This window comes from Buteo buteo, chromosome 23 (assembly GCF_964188355.1).
Source record: "Buteo buteo chromosome 23, bButBut1.hap1.1, whole genome shotgun sequence".
NCBI classification, from domain to species: domain Eukaryota; kingdom Metazoa; phylum Chordata; class Aves; order Accipitriformes; family Accipitridae; genus Buteo; species Buteo buteo.
In genome coordinates, this window is record NC_134193.1 from 17186472 (window position 1) to 17207356 (window position 20885).

Sequence of the window (20885 nt, forward strand, 5' to 3'; positions counted from 1 at the left end):
GAGCGGGAGGCACGGCGGCAACAGAGGAGTGTCGAAACGCAGAGGTGGTGTGAGGGGGTCTGGTGTCCCCGGGGAGCCCCTCGGCGGGCCGGGGGCGTGGGTGGCGACCGTGGCCCCTTTAAGGAGAGCCGGGGCCGTGGGGGGAGCTGTCAGCCGCCGCCGAATGGGCGCTCGCGCCGCCCCCCCGCCCCTTCCCCTCGCCGCTCAGCCGCACTCGCCGCCGCATCCCCGAGCCAGGCCCGGGGATGCGTTCCGATAGGTGCGCCGGCAGGCAGCTCCCCGCTCTTATTGGCTGGAGGGGGGCCGGTGGGCGGTGGTTCTGCACTGCCGCCGTCGGCCCCGCCCCCGCCCAGGGTAGGCTGCGGCGCGGGGGAAGGAGACGCTGCCCTTCCGCGGCCATGGCGCGCGGCGGGGGGAGAGGGCGCCGAGCGGGGCCGCGCGCACCCCCCGCCACGGTGAGTGGTGCCGCCCGCGTTCCCTCGCGGGGGCCGGGCTCGGCGGGCCGCACCATCGCTGGGGAGGGGGGGGGAGCGGAGACGGGGACCCCCGGATAGAACCGGGCCTGGGGGCGGGGGGGACTCACCGGGGTGCAGAGGGTACGGGACCCCCCCGGGATGCACGCGTGCGGGAGGTTTAGGGATGCCTGGGGTGCGGGTGGTGCCCCGGGGTGCATGAGTGCAGGGGGCCCGGGGGATGCTCTAGGGGTGCGAGGGGCCTGAGGGACCTCAGGGCGCAGAGTTATGGGGGGTGCCCAGGGATGCAGGGGGTGTGGGGATGCTCCAGGGGGACAAAGGGCCCGGGAACCCTGTTTGCAGGGCCCCAGCTTGCTGCAGTGCTGGTACGGGGTGTCCCGTGGGGAGCTCCCTGCATGGCCGGTGGGTTTAACACCCGCAGCGCCCTGGGGTCCCATCACTGCTTCGCCCTGAGAGTCCAGGGCACGCAGGGCTGTGGGGAGATGCCCTGGACAGAAGGGTTTCACTGGTGCCTTGCTGCGTGTGCTCCCCAGCCAAGCGTTGTAACCCCCAGGCTGTTTTCTGTGCCCAAAATCTCTTGCACTTTGCTCTCCTCATCTCCGTTCTGGCCAAAACATTGCGTTTAACCTTGTGGGGAGAGTCCGTTGTCCGTGTCTGGTCCCTGCGGGATCCTGCCACCTCGAGACCATTCCAAACGCGGCTCCTAGATGGGGTTACGCCAACCCATGGGCCGTGGGGTGTGAGGTTGTTGTCAGCCGTGGGGTCAGGCAGGAATGGGGGGTTGTCACGCAGCTGTAACACCCGGGGTGGATTTAGCGTGTTGGTGTGGGGAGATGCCAGAGCCTTGTGTGGCTGGAGCATGGCCACACGCGGGGTGAGAGCAGCATCTCCTCGCTGCAGTGAAGCTGGCTTGCTGCAAAGGCTGGCCTGGCAGAGAGCAGGGCCAAAGGGTTTATAACTTTGTGGTGTTTAAAAGACCAACCACCCGCCAGTTTCAGTACGTCGTTCTGTAGCTCTGTCCTTGACGTGAAGCACGTCCCTCCTCCCCAGCTCCCAGCATGGCCAGGAAAGCTCTGAGTAAACTCAAGCAGCATTGAAACCTTTTTATGTGGGGACTGCAAACAAAATCCCAACCATGTGCAGCCAATTTTAGTGTATGTAGAGGTCTCTGGCAGCTGTGGAGTCCAGGGATGCTGCTGCTGTAGAGCAGTTTGGGAATCTGCCCCTGTGGTTAGTAGGACAAGCAAAAAAAAATGCTGCTGTTGGTGAGAAGATGCTTTAGATCTCCTTGGCTCTAGCGGCATTGCTGCTCCAATGACCCGGTGTGTGGTTTGTGGAGTGCGGTATGAGGAGGTGCAGGTCATGTGTTCCCTTCACTCACTTGATTTTTCTCCTCTTTCTGCAGGAGGAGGATTGCTGGATGAAGGCTGACCCCAGGACTCTGAGCCAGATATCAGAGAAAAGTTGGATTTCTTTGTGAGCAGCTCACGCAGCATCCACAAGTGCCCTTCCCCTTTGTGACTCCTGGAGGTGCTGAGATCCTCGAGCAGAGATGGCATTTAGAAGGACAGAGGGAATGTCCATTATCCAGGCCCTGGCAATGACCGTGGCAGAGATCCCCGTGTTTGTTTATACAACGTTCGGACAGGTACAACAAGTGGGAAAAGCTTTTCCGTTGCATTCCTTGGGTTTTCTCTTTGGGCTTTGTCTGTGTTAGTTGTGAGGGACAGAGGCATGACAGGGTGATGCTGGGGGACCTAGGCAGTTTGAGGGTTTGTAAGATTTGCATGAACAGTTTGGGGTGGTGGGAGAGAGCTGCTCAGGGTGGGCTTGGACAGGGGAGAGAAGGGCTTCCCACATCTCTTCCTGGGAGAAACGCCCAGCTTCAAGCTTCCTCGTTGTCAAAGACACTTAAAGACTTTTGTTTTAAAGAAGAGTAATACATTTCTCACCTGTAGTAGTGCAATAAAGCTCAGCTACCAGGGTTTCACAGCTGAATTTGGGTAGCCTGGATTGCATCTGTTACAAGCTGTGTGCAAATTTTGCAGTGTGTTTTGGTAATGACAATTGAGACCAGGTTCTCTAGCTTCTGCCAAAATGATGCTCTGCAGTTTCTCTGTTGCTAAGTCTTAGTTGTGTAGCAGGGGCTGTGTTTTGTGGGTGGGAGGGGGAATGTCAAGGTGTCTTATGTTTGACTGCTTTTTTAAAAAAAAAAAAAAAAGGGTGGTGGAATTGGTTTTTCATTGTTGCTCTTTCATATCTTTTGTGTTTAAAGTCTGTCTTCTCTCAGCTGCGGCTCTCTCCAGGCCTTCGTAAGGTGCTGTTTGCTACAGCTCTTGGGACAGTTGCGTTGGCTCTTGCAGCTCATCAGCTGAAGCGTCGTCGTCGTCGAAAGAAGCAGATTGCTCCAGAGAAGTGCGGCTTTAAGCCTGGAGGGATCACAGTGCCCATCTTGCCAACCAGAAGGGTCTCCTCCGTGAAGAAAGGTTGGCCTTGCAGAAAGGGAAAATCTCCAAAAGCCTTTCGTGAGGGAGTAAAGAGGGTGTACAGGGAGTGATGGGAAGTTCCTGACAGCTGGGAGGAGAGGAAAGCAAAGCCATTTGTGTAGTGCATTGATGCAGAATGAAATTAGAAGCCTGAAGCACAGTGCCATGCATGCAGGGTTAGTGGAGGAAAGGGAGAGACCCTGAGCTCAAAGCCCTTGCAAGAAAAAAGTGTCACTGAGGTTTTCACCAAGGTTTGCAGTTCCCGTCCCCCTTCCTACGGGAAGACCGTGGACCTGTTACACCATGCTTCCCCCGATAATAATGGCATGCGAGTACACGGTGACCTGGTTTGCATATTGATCTTGGTGATGCCAATATGACGTCTGACCCAGGAGTCCCACGTGCAGCCGTGTCAGTGAGGTTGGGCGCCGGAGGGGAGGGTGGCTTGGGCCAGGCTGGGGAGTCAGGAGTGTCTGTCCAGCTCTGTGGCAGCTCCCGGACCTTGGGCAGCTTCTTCACCTGATTCTATTGATTTTTGGGGTAAGGCTCACCCAGGTCCTCAGCAAAGCACTTTAGGGATTAAACATTTGTTTTATGAAACATATGAAAACCTTTAAGCATTTTTAATAATAACTAAGGGAGCAATGTCCATGCTCTGCCTGGCCTGAGGGAAGCTGGAGGGGTTCTTCCTTGATGCTCTCCACTTGTGCTTGCCTCCTGCCATCCATAAGTGGTAAATAAATACTCATTCCTGAGCCTCAGATCCCCACTGATACCAGCTTTTTTAGTCTCTTGGAGCAAAATAGAGCATACAGGAGACCTGTGACTCATTTCTAGGTATTGGATACTGCTTTGCCCATCCACAGTCACACTTGACAGGGCAATGTTCCCCTCCCTGTTCACAGCTGCAGTTGACCTGGCCTAAAATCTTGTTTTTGTGTGACCTTCCCAACTGTAGGATACTCCAGCAAGAGAGTCCAGAGTCCTGGCAGCAAGAGCAATGACACACTCAGTGGGATTTCCTCCATCGAGCCCAGCAAACATTCCAGTTCCTCCCACAGCCTCACCTCGGTAAGGACCTTCTCAGCTGGGCTGGGAGAAGCAGGGCTGGGAGATGCAAGCTCGCCTACCTGTGCAAGTGCGCCTACCTGGAACAAGATCACAAAGTCCTTGGGCTTGTGCTGGCCAATGGATAATGCCAAAGTTTTTGGAGCAAAACAGGTTATGGCACAATTATAGGGTGGGTTCTGATATTAACCTCAAATTGATGGTCTGGAGCTGCCTGCATGAAATTAGAGCAGCATTATCCTGTGGCCAAGAGCCCCAGGGTACATCCCACTTCTTTGGTCAACAGGGGCTTGCAGGAAGGTCTTGTGTGTGGGACATGGCTGGGATTCGTTGGGGCTTTCTGTGACCCCTCAAGGAGCGAGGCTGGGTTGTTGCTGGGTCTCACAGCAATGGGGAGCTTGTTTGCTTCCCTCTGTGGTGGGGGCTTAGGTGGCCCAGCAGCCCCTGTGCCGGCACAGCCCTCCTGTGCTGGGGCTGCTCACAGGTTGCTTGGTTGGTAAAGCCAAGTTAACTACCAAAATCCAATAGCTCTGTTCAGGAAGCAGTGCAGGTTGAAAACACAGCCTAGTCGTTCTATTTCCTCCAAAGCCAAAAGCAGCCTATAAATACAGGTAATTCAGGCTTGACCAGGCAGCAGAAGTCATCACTGCTTATATCCACCTCTTGTCAGTCCAAACACAGAAGGATTGGGGAGCATTTGTGGCTTCAAGACCTGTTTTACATCCCCCTTGCTCAAAGCCCTGTGTACTGCTGTTGGAGCAGCAGGTGGCACAAGCAACCTCTGCAGTTTTGTGCACTGCAACTTACTGCGAAACACCCCCTCGGCATCAGCCAGTTGGGCTCCGTGGCTGATTAGCAATACTGGGGCAAGAGAGGGAAAAATCACCCCTTCGAAGGGAGCTGTTGGCTAGCAGAACCCTACAGTATGTGCAGGCATTGCTGTATTTTAGCTTGTCCTGTATGCTTAAAGTACCAGAAAGTTGCCAAAAATCTGTGCTGGCCAAAGTGTGTCTCCAGCAGGCGGCAGTGCTGGCACGGTGCTGGGCGTGCAGCCCTGCACCCATATTCCCCTGGGGTAACTGGGATATGATGGGATGTGTCAGTGAGGACCAAGCTGTGTCCAGCTCCGGCCTCCCTACCCCTGCAGGGACGTCCATTTAATTCCCCTGTGGCTTCTCCCTTCCCACAGATGCCGTCCGGGTTTTGTATCATTGAAGTCTGTTTCTCTTTAGATAAAAAACTATGCAAATTCCTTTTTCCACTGCTGGTGCATGGGTGGGGATATCCACATGGAGAGGGATCTGTTCCCGTACCCCCTTCATTGTGTGGGAGCTGAGCATCTGTGACACTGTACTCATTGCTTTCATGTTACTTGATGGAAAAACAGCTCATCCTTCACACAGCTGCAGTTTCTGCCTGCTCTCTCATCTGCTTCCTGGGGGTCGTCTTTGCCATCTAGTAAATAAGTCAGCAGCAGTGAACTGATGATTTGCAGTTCTGGATCTCAAGGTTACTTGTTAATACTCTGCAGAGATTAACCAATGGAGCCAGGGCAAGAATTAATCTGTCAGACGATTATTGTAGCTTTTTTCTAGTATCAGGCTCACATTTGGACTTCTTTCTCTAAGCCACATGAAAACACTGGTCACTGATAGTGTTTGAACCCAGCACTGTACTGAGTCAGACTTTAAAAGACATTTATGCGCTAGTGTGAAATTGGAGAAAGCTGACAATTTGCTCTGTGGACCTTAGTGCTCAGCCCTCCCAGGAGGTTTGTTTACAAAGAAAAGAGCGAGGATCCCCTTGGCCAAAGTCCTGAGCTGCATTTTTGCTGGTAATCTGTTGCTTTGTTTGGACTGTGGTCACTTCCCCCCACTTCCAGTGTTTTTTGCACAGGCAGCTGGGATTGATAGGAACTTTCTATCAAAATCCTTGTGCCTTTGTAGCAACGGCTTTGGAGCTTTCTCAGGTTGTCGCCTCCATCAGTGCTCTCCTGCTAGTGCTCATCATTGTACAGCTCACCATTTCCTAATGAGACTTCAGTGTAAATTGGTTGGGAAGGTATTTCCCCACAACTTTATGTGCTGTCAAAGACACCGCTGTGGTGCTGGGTGGAGAAGGGGAGGACTTCTCACCTTGTCTCCCCTCTCATGGGGCTCTTGGCAGTTGACAGCATAGTGTGAACCCAAGTGGGAGGGGGCTGGTGACCCTTGACACCTTCCCCTTCCCAGGCAAGGGAGTACTGATATGGGGAAACACAAGGGCAAACATGGGGAAGGGAAATGGCTTATCGTTGAAATTTAACTGATGGTGGTGTTTGTGTGGTCTTAACATTGCTACCCTTGGAGAGAATTCAAAAGGCATTTGCTGCTCTCTGCTCCCTTCCTGCAGATGGTAGTAGTCAACTCTTCAAGTCCAACACCAGCATCAGCAGGGATGTGGGAGGCCCAGGCAATGGGAGATGCTGGAGCCATTGGTGATTCCAGTGCAGAAAGCCTCTACATTCAAGGTAAACAAGCCAAGGGTGACATCGCCCTGCGGAGGTTGTTTATCCCTGGAGAACAGTATTTTGGAAGTAACACAGCTGATGTTTTAACCAGTTTAGGGATGTTCTCCTTAACTTCTAATCCAAATTAAACCATATTTAAAAGGGAAAGAAATAGAATATATTTATTCTTTCTTATGAGCTGGGGAGAGGCTTCCATCTTCGCTGGATTGTCTGAGTGAGCAAAGACTCGTGCTGTATTGCTTTGTTCCTAAGTGGCCTGGGACTCTCACAGCTTGTATTTGGTTGTATTGCCAGGCATGGAGCTGTTTGAGGAGGCCCTGCAGAAGTGGGAGCAGGCACTGACCATCAGGCAGAGGGACAGTGTGAGTACCAGCACTCCCGTGCCCTGGGACAGCAAGAAACAGCAAGAGGGCATGTCTGAGAACATCCCAGAGGTAGGTCCCCACTTTCGCCTTGCATTTGTCAGCTGAGGAACATGCTGAAAGACCAGTCTGGGTGTGGGAAGCAGTAATTAGGAGGTTAAAAGAAGAGCAAATTAAGGGCAGAGTTGGGCCAGACTCTGTTTAAGAGCTGTCTATATCTGCGGCTTCCTTATGCAATGTGAGTGGGTGTTTTTAATTCCTTTTTCTTTTTAATAAGTCTCGCCCCCTCATTCCCCAGCTTTTCTACCCACCTTCCAGCATCATGTCAGTCACTGTCATGCAAGTCCTCCAGCAGCAGAGGCTGCGGTAGGAAAAGGCTGTAACACATACAGCACCGGAGAGAAAGAAATAGCTTTTTGCCTGGCAGTGTTGTGTCTGTAACTTTTTAACATGTTTGAAAATGGAGATCTTGATGGTCATGATCACTTCCTAGGAAGCTGGGTGGAGAAGCAGAGGCCAGCTGCCTGTGTGTATTAATGAGTAAAGCAAAGTGGGAACTCGGCAGGAGCTAAGTATGCCCCTGCTGACTGAGCAAGTGGGTCAGGGAGATGAGTAACTCATTCTGCCTACGGCTACAGAAACAAGTATTTTTGTACAACGCCTTGTTGTCTTGGACTTGAGGACTATGCAGGGAAGGCCTCTGATAAGGAGATTCAAACTAGAATGGCTCAGTGACAACCACGAAGCTAAAGAGAGCAGCTGTAGCCCAGGACTGTGAAAAGAGCTAAACTCCCAACTCTCCAGGAGTTCTCGCTGGCAAAAAGTGTTCCCGCCTCTTATAAACAGGGTCTAGTATACTAACTATGTGGGATATTTGTCTTTTGTGGTCGATAATATTTATCCAAGTCAAATCTGGATTCTCTTGTTGTCTCTCCTTGAACAGTCATATAGTATTTCTAAAACTAACTTAAAAACAGTTGATTCATTATCAAAAGAGATTTCATGCTTCTTGTTAATGCTTCTGTCTTCTGGGTGAGATACTCATGCAGACACAGGGGCATGAAGGCAAGATGCTGTGTAAGTCTTATTTTTCTCCTTTTTTTTTTTTTCTGTCCTACTGTGCTGCTTACAGCAAACTTTGCTTATGCCCAGCCCCTTAATCCAAGGACTCTTACTCTGTTATCCAGTTCTGGATACTCTGTTGTATTCAGCACAGATTTTCTGATGTGATTCCCTCTTGAAATTAGGCTGAAGTCACAAGTCAGGAGAATTAAGTGATCTGTAACTCATTAAAATACCTGTTTTTCTGGATGGCAGGTTAAAGTTCTTAAGTTCTTTCCTCCTTTTTTTATCAGGAAACCAAAATTGTGAAGCTAAAAAGCCAGAGGGTTTGAATAGGCTGTGTAGAAGCTTCCCTTCCCTCACATTATTAGCTGCATTGTAGGATTAATGAGTCCTCTCTCTCTCTCTCTCTTATCATCATTTAATCTGCAAACTGTAAATCCCATTTTACTGAAAATTTCCTTCCATATTTGTGCTGTCAATCTGTCTTTGCCCAGCTGGCTAACTAAGGGTGCCATTTATGTATGTTCAAGGAGGAGTCCCAGAAAAGGGAGTTCGCTGAGAAGCTGGAGTCCCTCTTGCACCGAGCCTACCACCTCCAGGAAGAGTTTGGGTCTTCACTTCCATCAGACAGCATGCTGCTGGATCTGGGTATGGAAGCTGGGTTAGAAATATATTAAAATGCCAGTTTCCTGTCTGGTTTTATGTCTTTTCTGTAAGCCAGGCAATGAAGTAGTGACAAAGTGCTGTTTGTGGGGGTGGGAGAGAGAGAGCGCAGGAGCTAAGAGGAATGGTAGTCCATAAACTCCAATACATGCAGCTTCTTCCTTTCCTCCAGAGAAGACTTTAATGCTTCCATTGACGGATGGGTCATTGCGGCTTCGGACGGATGATGAAGATAGCTCAGTTTCCGAGGACTCCTTCTTCTCTGCAGCAGAGGTGACTTAAGTTTCAGCTGTTTGTCACAGTCCAGCTGCTTGGAGGGGAGCCACAAAGGCAGTGGAGATAAACCCATCTTGGTAGAGGAAGATGATAAAACATGGAGCAACAGCCCCAAGCTGGGAAGTTCATGATGGATGTTAGGAAAAGGTTTTTAATTAGGGACATAGTGCAGCCCTTTCCAACCAGCATTTCCATGTCATCTTCCTATCTACTGTAGAAAACATGCCATAACAGATAGGAGAGTACTGTAAATCTAATGTAATGTGGCTTGGTTGTGTAAGTTTTAGGGGATATTGAGCTGTGTCAGAGCTGAGACAGCTTTGAAACTGGTGGGAAAAGAAACATCTTTGCATGAAATAATTGGCACTGACAAAAGTTTGCTAGCTGAAGAAGGCACATCTTGCTTGTGTGCAGTCTCTGAGTATTTACAAATATTTAACAAGATCATTTTGTTCCTCCCATGCCTCTTGCCACCCCTACAGCTCTTTGACTCTCTCCACTTTGAGGAAATACCGTTCCACCTCTCTAAGCCAGTGGCGGCATATGAAGAAGCTCTGCAGTTAGTGAAAGAAGGGAAAGTTGCATGCCGGACACTGAGGTGAAGTGCCAGCTGGAGTTGTGGATCCTTGTGTCGAGGCTCCTTTGAGCAGTGTGAACATGTTATTTGCCTTTGAGCAGCCCTATAACCAGAATAACCCTTTGGGGACGGAAACTTTTAGCATCCTTCCTGCTGTTTCGGACTTCTCAGGGAACTAGCACCAGATTTTAGGACACATATTAGGAAAGGGTAGTTGTTCCAGGAAATTAGTAAAGAGAAATGTACCTGTTCTGTGTGGCTGGCTGGCATAGTCCTGCGCTGCAACAGCCTTTGCGGAGATGCTCTGGCCCCCAGAGAGCTGTGCAAAGGGAATGCAGTTGTTAATTCCCAGTCTGTGCCTAGGAGAAAGTGTGGTGTTTTTTTTTTTTTTGGGGGGGGGGGGAGCATAGTTGTTAGGAACACAGACATCAGGAGAGCTGAAATTTATGCAGTCCTTCCCCTTTCCCTCTAGGACAGAGCTCCTTGGCTGCTACAGCGACCAGGATTTCCTTGCAAAGCTGCATTGTGTCAGGCAGGCCTTCCAGGTGAGAACAGCTCAAGGCTCCTGGGTTCCTGTTCTCCACGTTCTCCTCTGTCAGCACAGGGGTGATCTCTTTGCCTCTCTAGAGCAAGTAAAAGCAGAAGCAGCAGCAGCTCAAGCTCCCCTGGTGTAATGCTCTAATCCCATCCTGATCAGTTTGATTTGGAGAGGGAGAGGATCCCCTGGTCCCTGTGCCCAGCTTGAGCAGTGGTTACATGGCCACTGATGCTGGTTTAGTTCTGGGAATTTAAAGTTTGGGAATTTCAAAGTTGCCCAGAAGCTGATACTCCCACTTAAGAGCTTTTCACTGGGCTGGAGTCAAACCTCTGAGGTGGGGGGAACAAGGTTTCCTTCTCCTTGCCGCAGTCCTCTTCTGGCAATGTGTGTCTAGAGCCTGAACAGCAGCTTTTGTGCCCTGGCCCCACTGCCACCCTGTGGCTCCTGTGCCTCCATTCTTGCCGCTTCCAGTGTTCCAGCCTAATTTTAAACTCACTTCCTGGAGAGAGCAGTTTTGATTTCTAGACTCCAGCTTAATAAAGGTTAATGATACTGGTGTATGCAGCATTGCACTGCTTTGTGTCCTGTCCTTTTTTTCTCCCAACTCAGAATTCATGTGGGCGTAGGCACTCACAGGAGAATTCTTGTGTTCCCTTTGCAGGAGCTGCTGAAGGATGAAAGCAATCAGCTGTTTTTTGGGGAGGTTGGGAAGCAAATGGTGATAGGACTGATGTCAAAAGCTGAAAAGGTATGAAGTTTGTGTAATGACTCAGCTGTGTCTTGAGCACAGGGACACTTGTTCCTCCATTCCCACCCAGAACTTGTCCAGTGTGTTGAAAGAAGAAAACTTCATCTGTATGCTGGTTACTACGACGTACCAGTTCTCAAATCACTGGCTTAGTCACTGGTCATGCCCTGAACAGGGAGATCATTGCTTTCACGGTGTTAGTCCCTTAGTGGCTCAGTTTGCATACAGATGTCCTAGCTACTTCCTTAAAGAAAGTGGAGCAACATAGGTGCTTTGAGTCATAGCTGAGCCGGGGGCCATCCATGCCTCCCAGAAATAAATTCTCTCTTTCTGCACAAAAGGTGTTTTGGCTAAAAAACTTCGCCCACATGTGTTGATGTTAGCTCGAAATAGAGTAGTCAAACTTCGGTGAAATGTGTCCACAGCTGTTGTACCTTCTAAGTGTTTTGTTTCTCTATTCTCCCAGAATCCCAAAGCTTTTCTGGAAAGCTATGAGGAGATGCTGCATTATGCACTGAAGCAAGAGACCTGGCCGACCACTCAGCAGGAGCTGGAGGGAAGAGGGGTTGGTAAAGACGTTATCTCTACAAAGTTGCAGATGAGTTGGAAGATAATGGATGTGTAGGAACCCCCCGGGAGTGAAAGAACTGCTGCTGAAATATGATTACATTGTGTATTTCAGCTCATTGCATTTTGTTGCTTCAAACCAAGAGTAAAGTCTGTCTCTTCTTTTAAACCTGTTCCCTTTACAGACTGTTCTGCTCTCTGACAGGTGGTGTGCATGAGTTTCTTTGATATTGTGCTGGACTTCATCCTCATGGATGCTTTTGAGGATCTGGAGAACCCACCCTCCTCCGTGCTGGCTGTGCTGCGCAACCGCTGGCTGTCCGACAGCTTCAAGGAGACAGTGCGTTAAATAGGGAGTCCATGTGCTGAGCGTGAGATCGCAGTGCCAAGGCTAGGAGAGTAAAACCTCAGCTGTCCTGGCTAAGCTGAGTTTTCTCTTTAGAAATACCGTGCTTTCCTGAAGCTCTAAACAACAGTCTTCTGGTACATGTAAATTGTGTACAGGAAAGCTTTCCTTATTTTGAAAGCATCTGGTTGGCTCCAATAGACTTACTTCTCTAGCGGCCTTTATCAGTGATGCCATGGAGATGTTAAAAGATGACAATGCATATTTTCATGAATGAGAATAAGAGGATCAAAATGTAGGGAAAAACGTGTGTGGTTTTTTTGTGCCTGGTTATTCATTCTGGTGGTACCTCAGGAGACACTGAGGCTCAAATAGCAGCACTTTCCTCTAGTCCTGGCCCACAGCTGCATATTTAAGACCAATTAGTTTCATAGACTGAGAAGATGATGGTTGGGAGGCACCTTTTAACAACGGTCTGCTTACAGTCTGCATTCTGGGGTGTTTGGCAACTATGTCAGATCATATTAGCAATCTTCAAAAACACTTCGGCTTTTCTGGAATGGATCTGGAGTGGCTAAATCTACTTTCAGTTCATTTTGATTTTGTTACTAATTTTAGAGTTGTTGGCACAAAAGGGCCACTGCTTTGATATTTTGATGGCAATGTGTTGGTAAACTGTTTTTTTTTGTTTTGGTTTTGTTTTGTTTTTTTTTTTTTTAAAAGTAGTCCCAGTAACTGATGGTGTCTCTCTATTAATTGTAGGCTCTAGCAACTGCCTGCTGGTCAGTTCTGAAAGCAAAAAGGAGGCTTCTGATGGTAAGCAAAATTAATTAAAAGGGAGAGAACCTAATGTATTTGAAGTTGAAAAGATAACACCTATATCTTGACAAAATACAAGATCTAAGTGGTATAAGACTGAACTGAATCATTTTTTGTGATGCTTTAGAGCACTGGGGTCCTGCTGTCATTGCTCCAGTGCCATGCCAGTGTTTTACTGAATCAATCTGAGTTTATTCTCCCTTTTTCTTAACGTGAGGTTTCAAAAGACAACGTTGCCTGTCAAGGAGAGGTATTCCTTCTCCCAGCTCACAATACTGTAGGAATGGTCACAGACACCAAACAACAAGGGACTACTCCTGAATTGTAGTTTCCCTGCTGGCAGCACGATGAATGGCTCATGCGCTTCTCCGCTTCTCAGCACTGATTGCTGACTAGCTATTACTTGATGCACTTCCCTTAAATTTGTGGCTTTCTAAAGTATCACAGCAGATGAGTTACTGGACCTGGGGAACAGGAAGCTGCAACTTCATAACCCCAGTTCTGCCATGGGGTCTGTGGCCTCTGGCAAGTTTTCAACTCATATCCCACAACCAGCTGGTATGACTGGGTTTGCTTTGTGAGATGGTACAAAGATAAATGAGAGTGTTGGAAGCTGTATTGGTGCTCTCATGCAGTAGCTCTGTCTTGGATATTTGCATGCCCTTTCCTGGCTTGGTCCAGAGATTATAAATAGTGTCTATAAAGGCTGCCTGATGGTTGCCTTTCATTTTCTTCTATTTATTTTCCTCCCAAAATAGTAGTTCAGAAACATGAAGACAGAAAGCTCTAGTCATCCTTCAAGGGATCCTAAAGATAAATGTAATTCTGCAGGAAGAGATGTTCTTAAGTAGCTCTTAACTTCAGTTACTAAAGCACTGTGCTTTCTGGCAGGGAATTTGGTAGCTGATATGGAATCAGCTGCTAATTCTGTCTGAGAACCAAGACCAACCAATTCTTTCCTTCCCTATGGCAGGTACCAGATGGCTTTATCTCTCATTTCTACTCCGTATCGGAGCATGTCAGTCCTGTTCTAGCCTTTGGTTTTCTGGGGCCCAAGCAGCAACTATCTGAAGTCTGCAGTTTCTTCAAGGTAAGATGGCTTTTCTGTACCTAATCTCTGTGGGACTGCTGCTGTCTTCTGCCTTAAAGCTGCAGATGTGTGCTTTTGGTGACTGATGTGGCATTAAGAAACTTGGCTCTGTACAAAAGCCTTCTAAAAATCACTGGGTTTTGGGATGCAGATTGCTGAATTCAGATTGATAAGAATTCCCAGCACAATTTACCATAGGTGATAGCAAAAATGTGTGATAAGATCTGTTTATACCATCAGTATTGGAAAAGATTATGGGTGCATATACTGAAAGAATATCTTGTCTAAGAGTTCATGGGATCTTAAGTTACGTATTTGATCTTAAAGCCTAAATCCTCTTGTTCTTGTAGATAATATAATGAGAGGCTGTGTTGCCTTCATTGAATGTTTGCATGGATATTGCCATGGACATCAGCATTGCTTTCCTGACTTCGGGAGCTCTGCTGTCCTGTTTCAGAGGCATGAGAGGATCTAGCCTAGCCACAAAAGTAATACCCAGCCTGAAGCAGATCTTTGCTTGGATGGCAGACATGCAAAATTCCTTATGGGGTTCTCTGCTTGCTGCAGTCCAGGCAGCTGGTATCAGCAGGTGGGAGGAGGTCTCCTTACTGTAAACCTTCCTTTTGTCTTTGCAGCACCAGATAGTACAATATCTGAAGGACATGTTTGATTTGGACAACGTGAGATACACAACAGTGCAGTCACTGGCAGAAGATATTTTGCAGCTCTCGCGGCGGCGCAGTGAGATCCTCTTGGGATATCTGGGCACCGAGACTTCCCCTGAGATGAATGGCATGCTTCCTGGTGAAAATGAGCCACTGAAGGAGCTCATCTGATGTCAATCAGGGGAGGAAAACAGTTTTGTACAAGGACCTTTTTCCTCCCAGAGATGGATAAAACTACCTGCAATGTGCATTGGTGGCACCAAGACTATCTCAACACACAGCAACCTGGTGGGACCTTCTGCTTTTTGTAGCCAGTAGTGTTTGCTGGGATGGATCCAGGACCACTTGCCAGCTTATGGTTTGAATTTCTTCTTTGTTCCACCTTCCTGTTCTTTTTATTATTATTATTTTTAATGTGTCATATAAACCATGAACTGCCTGGGCCCAGGTTTTTGCCCAATTCTCTTGAATAGGGCAACATATGTACCCGTTTTGCCTGTGCGTTTTCTGGGAGATAATCCCTGACGTTTACAATTGTGTGTGGGAGTGGGAACATCATTGGTAAATTCTCCACTTGACCCTTAGCTTCTCAAGGAGGCTTTGTTTGCTTTGGGATTTTTATTATCGTTCTTCTCTGCTGTGTTTCTACAGACATTACTGCTGATTTTTACCTTACATGTTTTAACACATGCAATGTGACTAGCAAAGATTTCTCTCCCAGGGAGGAAGAAATACTTCTGTAAAGCACTGAAGTAAAATGCAGACTTTTGTAACCAGTCTGAAACTCTAAGGAAGTTGTTCTGTTCCCTCTGTGTTGCTGCTCTTTGCAGGCCAGATGACGGGCTCTGTGCCGTGGTCATCCTTGCTTAGGAGATTGCTGAGGTCTATGTTTGCCCTTAAGGCAAGCTAGTGTGAGGACGGGGTGGATTTGCATCCTGCCTGTGCATGCACAAAGTCTTTAACATCCATCAAAGTGCCTTGCTGTATTTCAGAATGAGCCAGCAGCAGTTTTTGCTCAGTAGGAGGTGTGGGGTGTACACAAGCAGAGAGAACTGGTATAGTGTGATGCCTATTCCTATTATGCACAAGGTAGTAAGAGGTATAGATGTTGGATGTGATGTATGAAAGGGGTTATGTGTGCAGGTAGCTGGAGAGCTGGGGTCAAGCTGCTAGAGAGGAAGACTCTTTATAATCTGTCAGTCCTAAGAAACATAGCATAGTTTTGGGTATAGATCAAATGCATATGTATATACATACACCTTGTAGTGCTGGGATGGGCTTTTCTCAAATGATGTGATCCTGACTGCACAGCTGGCACTTGAAATCTGGCTGCTCTAGGACATGTGCTGAGTTGGATACTAGCATAGGATGGCAGCAGGGGAGTGTGCTGGACTTGAGGCAGTCCTGGATTTTGTGTGAGTTTTGCAGTGATTTGTTGAGTCCTCTGTGAGTGCAGTGCCACAGATGAAGGTTGAGGGTCCAGCTCATGGTTTCTCCTGTTTCAGTCCACATAGAGCTCCAAATCCCAGCCTCAGAATGAGGAGGTCTTCAGGGAAGAGAAAATGAGGACTTTAACAAAAACATAGGCTTCACTGTTTTTTCTCCAGACCGATTAATTATCCCTTGTGTCTGTTCAGGTAAAAGGCATAAGTCTTATCTAGCCGTATTTTTGCAAGGGGAAAAAAATATGTAAGAATCTGGAGTTTCCATATGAGTGGAAAGTCAGTGCATGGGCTTGGAGAATACAAATGTCGTTCTTCCTCCGCAGATATCTAATATGGATTCTGCTGGTAAAAGCAGGAAGGAAGTAAGCAGGGAAAAAGTAAACAGGAGGATGTAAAAGGAGTAGATAAATGCTCCTGAGATGCTTGCAAGAGGGTAAGTGTAGAGCACGTAACATCTGTTGCTCTGTAAGCACATCAGACTGATGTGGCTTATCCTGAAGACCAGATTAATGCAATAAACAAGACAGTGCTGAGGCAGAAGTGAGGAGCAGCTGACCCAAATGAGGCTGCATGAAACAAACTGTTATGAGAAGGATTTAAGAGACAGCAATTGAAACTAGGAAAGTTCTCTGAGGTGTCTTGCTCCTGGCAGCCATGCAGTGAGAGAAGAAAGAGAGGATGTTGTATTAGCACAACACACCTGCTATATGTAAACTGTGATTCAAAAGTATATTATATTCTGAAAGCAAGTTACTTTGCCAAAAAAAAAATAATGTTTATAGTGCTTTGTGCTCTTGTATGGCTGGTTTAGAAGAAATTCAGCAGCTTCGTATAGTGGTTAAAAAGATGCTAAAATGTGAAGATTAATGTAATAAGATGGATTGTAATTCTAAACAATCAATGCTGTTTATTTCTTATTTTTAGAATTGTGTTAATGTGTATTTATTTACTACTTTGAGTGCATTTTGGCCTCAGTGCTTGGGGCAGCCTGCCTGCTTTGTGTACAGACAAGAACACTGGCTGCTGACTTTGGTCTTTTTGCATCTTTGCGGGAGAAGATACTGAAACAGGGTCCCCATGAAGCAAACACTAACTTGCACTGCAGCTTTTTAAGCTAAGAAATTGTAAATTCATAATCAATCAAATGGAAGAAAGACAGTTTTATTACAGCTTTATGCTTTTCCTTAGCCCTTATTGCAGATAGGGTACATTGCCCCCCCAGTGAAGGTAAAGAGGAATCTTCCTAGAGAACGTCCACAGCTTCTTGAACGTTGAGTTCTCCCCCTCCACCCACCAACCCTAACTTGCTCCTGCACAAGCTGAGGATGTCTGCTGAGACAAACTGATTTTCTCTTTACTGGGGAGGATGTTGAACTTCTCTACACCCTTGCCCTGCTATTTCATTGCTGCTCTTTCTCCCTCCCCAATCCCAGTGTAGCTTGAGAGGAAAGGCAGAAGAAAGATGTTCACAGCCTCTGAAGGGTACTGCAGATCAGCGGGTTCAGAGGAGCAGTTCCTGTGGAAGAAGCTCTCCCTGACCTGAGGGGTGGTGGTCAGTGACCTGCTGCGTTCAGCTCCTTTGGATGCAACCCCAAGCGGGAACTCGGGCTGCTTCCACTGATCCCATCCAGAGCAGGGCTTGGCCCAAATAGCAACCACCTCATACTCGTCTGTTTTGCAGGGTAGAGTAAAAGGTTATGACGGAACAACTGCCTGCCCGCCCTCTGGCTTTGTAAGAGATCACTAGAAAATCCTTCTTTCCCCAGCATGTTGTGTTTTAGCAAAGGAAATTCTTCAGTATTAGTAGCAGATGAGATACATATTCAGGTAGAATCTCTAGAGATAAGATATTTGCCTATTTTATAATAAACCCTTATTCTCAAGGGGTTAAATCATTCTGGGCTGATTTTGCAAGATTTTAACACTGATGGGGATTTAAAGTGGCTTAGCAGCTATGAAATAAAATCCTTCCATAGTTTCTGATGCTTAAACAGAATTTCAAATAGGCATGACTTTCAGTTTTTATGTGGAGGTTGTAACAAGCTTCGCCAGTGGTTAAAGTACGTACTCAGTACTTTAGTATGTACGTAGAGACTACACCAAATGGCTCTAGGATGCTCTTTATGATCTTTAAAGCACAAATACATTAATACAAAAAAATGAGGAAAAATCTATCTTGTATCTACAAGATCAGTGTGGCTTTGAAAAGCATGACTTGTGCTGTCTCATACAAGGAGGTGGGAAAGCAGGATTTTATTTACCCCTCTTCATGAAAACATTCCTCTGCCATATGTGAAACTAATGAATGTAAACTTGTGCCTATTTTTTCTTGATTTCCTAAAGGTGTAAAAATCTGTTCTTGTTTTGCTTCTTTCTTTTTCTTTGCAGCTAAATTTTTTTTAAATACCTTTAATCTTATAATCTTAGGATGTGGGCATTACAAATCAAATAAAACTTTCCTTCACGATTGTGTTTTTTGTTTCTAAATTTCCTGGTGAAACTTGCTAGAAACTCAGTCTTTGGTTTCTGATTTATGTGACAGTTGTGGTGACACCTCTGGTGCTAGAGTGATGGTATAAAACAAGGCTCTTTCTTCGTGGAGTCAAAATGCTAAACTTACAGCAAGTAAACTTAAAGGTTTTGTTTGCATGGGGAGTCTTCCTGGTTCTACTGTAGACAAGTCCTTCAATTAAGCAGGCTATAAAATAAACAAGACAATGCATTGTACTTTGAGCAGTGGTTGAAAACTGTGGGGTTTCATTTTTTGGATTTTTCTTTTTCCATGGTGGTTTGCTTGTGTTTGGGTGTGGTGTAGGTAGGTTAGCAGACTATGATAAAGTGATAAAAAAAATCCCAGTAAGGAACAGAATCTCTTAAACATTGTCCAAGTTCTTGTAGCATAATTATCAGCCTCCCAAACTGTGTGAAAGAAACCCAGAGTAAAGACTGTGGGTTGATATCAGAGATGCCCATCTGCTGAGCAATGCAGGAAACTCATCTTCTCACTCTTCTGAAGCAGTTACAGTATGTTTAAGTACTTTCATTTTCAAATGATACAGAAACCAGATTGAATCAGATAGGCTGTTTACTTCCACACTGGTTAAGATTTCATCCGTGCACTTCAAAATAAAAAAAATAAGCCTCGGTTAGCATTAATGCAAGCCTGTCATGAACTACGATGTATGCAAATAAAGTGTTCATGAATAGGAAAATTTTTGTCTCATGCCACACCCTGAATGTTAGTTGAAAGAGTTAAACGGAGTTTATCTTAGTTTCCATGGTGTCAGACTGTATACTCATTACATCTCCAGAGCAGCTTTGTGCTTTCTTATGCTGAAGGAACAGAGCAAAGGCTGCTCTGTGTATTGACACTTTCTTCTTATGTTCAGGAAGGAGTGGGTGAATATAGCAATGAAGCCCACAATTTTCAGTACTTGTCATGGTACATAGATCAAATGTAATCCACTCTGCCAGCATAACTCTATATTCAATAGCTTAGAAAGGAGGAGATTTATTTAACTTGAATAATGAAAGCAGTAAATCACTCATGCTACCTTGTAGCAGTCTTCTGCAAAGAGCTGAACTTCTGCAGTAAATATTTGCTCTTTCTTTCAAAATAATAAGACTTTAATACTATTTTTCTTCTTGCAATGCCAGGAAAAGTATCAGCTTTGAAGAGCTGTTGAAATTAATTGGACATAGTCATAATTGCTATCTGAAAACAGGTATATTACAACTGCAGGAAAAGGGGTGTTCTCCCTGTTCTGAAATCTTACTTTACAGTGAACGTGTTAAGGGATAGAAATCCTAGTCCATGAGCTTTCCTGACATATAAAAATTAAAGGCAACCCTTTGGCTATGTTTGTCACTTCCTGTGCTGCTCTTGCATATTTATTTTTCTGTCAGTTTTATCTTTTAAAATTGAATTAACTTTGATGGTTTGGTTTGAAGGTGTATCTGCTGCCTTCAAGCTTTTCTGTGTAACGCTGCTCATTTATCTCACTTTTGAAGTGCTGCACTGTTTGTGTTCTGCTTTTTCCTCGGGCTCCCCATGTAAGTATTATTCTCTGGGCTCACCCGTGGGAACATTCATTTCAGTTTGGTCTTAAAAGTGGGTGTTTTCAGTGGCAAAAGGTATTTTGTGGGAAGAAAAAAAGAAAAGGTATTGCCTGGACCAGGTGTTGCCTGGCCTTTGCAGTACCTTTTAAAGGACATGCAGAGCATCAGCATCCTGCTTTCTCTTGAGATTCTGGAACAAAAACACGCTTTGTTTTAGCATGTGCATGTTCACACAGGAGCTGGTTGTACTTTACAGACCTGTAAAGGAGATGTGGCTATCAAAATCCATCTTCCTCCTAGTGTTATTTTAAACAAAAAAAAAAAAAAAAAGGCATTCTCAACAGAGCTTAGGCCGTGTCAGCTAATCACTCCTGTGCAGGGGCAAGTAGAGATGTTATGCTTAGGCTAGTGCAATAATCCTGTTATGTAGTACTATCTGTAATAATACCATTTATAAAATGAAAAGATTCCCTTTTTAAACACACACCTTTTCACCCTTGAAAAGGGTGACGTGAGAAAAGCAGGGTTTGGTTTTTATTCATTAACAACAGGGCCACAGAAGGAAGCAGCTCCTCAGCACGCCAGCCCCACACCGTCCCTCTCCGGGCCCCGCACCCTTCCCTCAGCGCCAGGGAACACAAGCCCCGCAGCAGGAGGCCGTGAGACGCTGGGGCGGCAGCAGGGAGGTCGTGAGGGGGAGTCCTCCCGTGGGCACGGCTCCCCGTCAGCCCAGCCCGGCTCCGAAGGGGGACACCCGAGGGCTGTCCCAGCCGGGGCCCCCCAGGCCCGCGGCGGGAGGGGGAGGCCATTTTAACCGCCAAGTCGCCAACAAGCCCCTTCCTCAGCCCCCCGTGCCAACCACTCCAGCGCCGCAGCTGATTGGCTAAGAGCTGGCGGCAATGGAAGCTGGTGATTGGCTAAACTGCATCGCTCCTTTCGCCAATGACGAAGGGCACTGACGCCCGCCTTTCTTTCGATTGGCTTTCCCGCTACCTGCGTCCCTCTCCTATTGGGCACCGATGCTAGTTGACGATTGGCTCTGCCGCTCCCCGGGTTGGATTTTTAATTGGGTGGCTGTGGGTTGGCCGGCGCCTCACCTGCCGCGCAGCGTCATTGGCCCGCCGCTCTC

General features: G+C 47.0%; 1 protein-coding gene across 3 annotated transcripts; it reads left to right on the plus strand.

Moving 5' to 3' along the window:
- Nucleotides 1-366: 366 nt before the first annotated feature.
- On the plus strand, nt 367-18164 carry MIGA2 (mitoguardin 2). 3 transcript variants are annotated; one of them, XM_075055294.1, is made up of 16 exons: nt 367-455; nt 1879-2121; nt 2749-2959; nt 3918-4030; nt 6419-6536; nt 6831-6970; nt 8494-8611; nt 8799-8899; nt 9385-9500; nt 9952-10024; nt 10679-10765; nt 11232-11330; nt 11538-11672; nt 12441-12494; nt 13471-13587; nt 14223-18164. In XM_075055294.1, exons 2-16 carry the CDS (start codon nt 2026-2028, stop codon nt 14421-14423), a joined length of 1779 nt encoding a protein of 592 aa, XP_074911395.1. In that variant the 5' UTR covers nt 367-455; nt 1879-2025; the 3' UTR covers nt 14424-18164. The 3 variants fall into 3 exon arrangements, with proteins under 3 accessions (XP_074911395.1, XP_074911396.1, XP_074911397.1); XM_075055295.1 differs by having other exon boundaries at nt 8497-8611; XM_075055296.1 differs by having other exon boundaries at nt 2764-2959.
- Nucleotides 18165-20885: the final 2721 nt, after the last annotated feature.

Bases quoted from the DNA above. Each gene is read 5' to 3' on its own strand.
- MIGA2 (XM_075055294.1), top strand. From the start codon at position 2,026: ATGGCATTTAGAAGGACAGAGGGAATGTCCATTATCCAGGCCCTGGCA. The intron at 4,031-6,418 runs GTAAGGACCTTC...CCCTTCCTGCAG, and splicing joins CCTCCCACAGCCTCACCTCG to ATGGTAGTAGTCAACTCTTC. The intron at 11,673-12,440 runs GTGCGTTAAATA...TATTAATTGTAG, and splicing joins CCGACAGCTTCAAGGAGACA to GCTCTAGCAACTGCCTGCTG.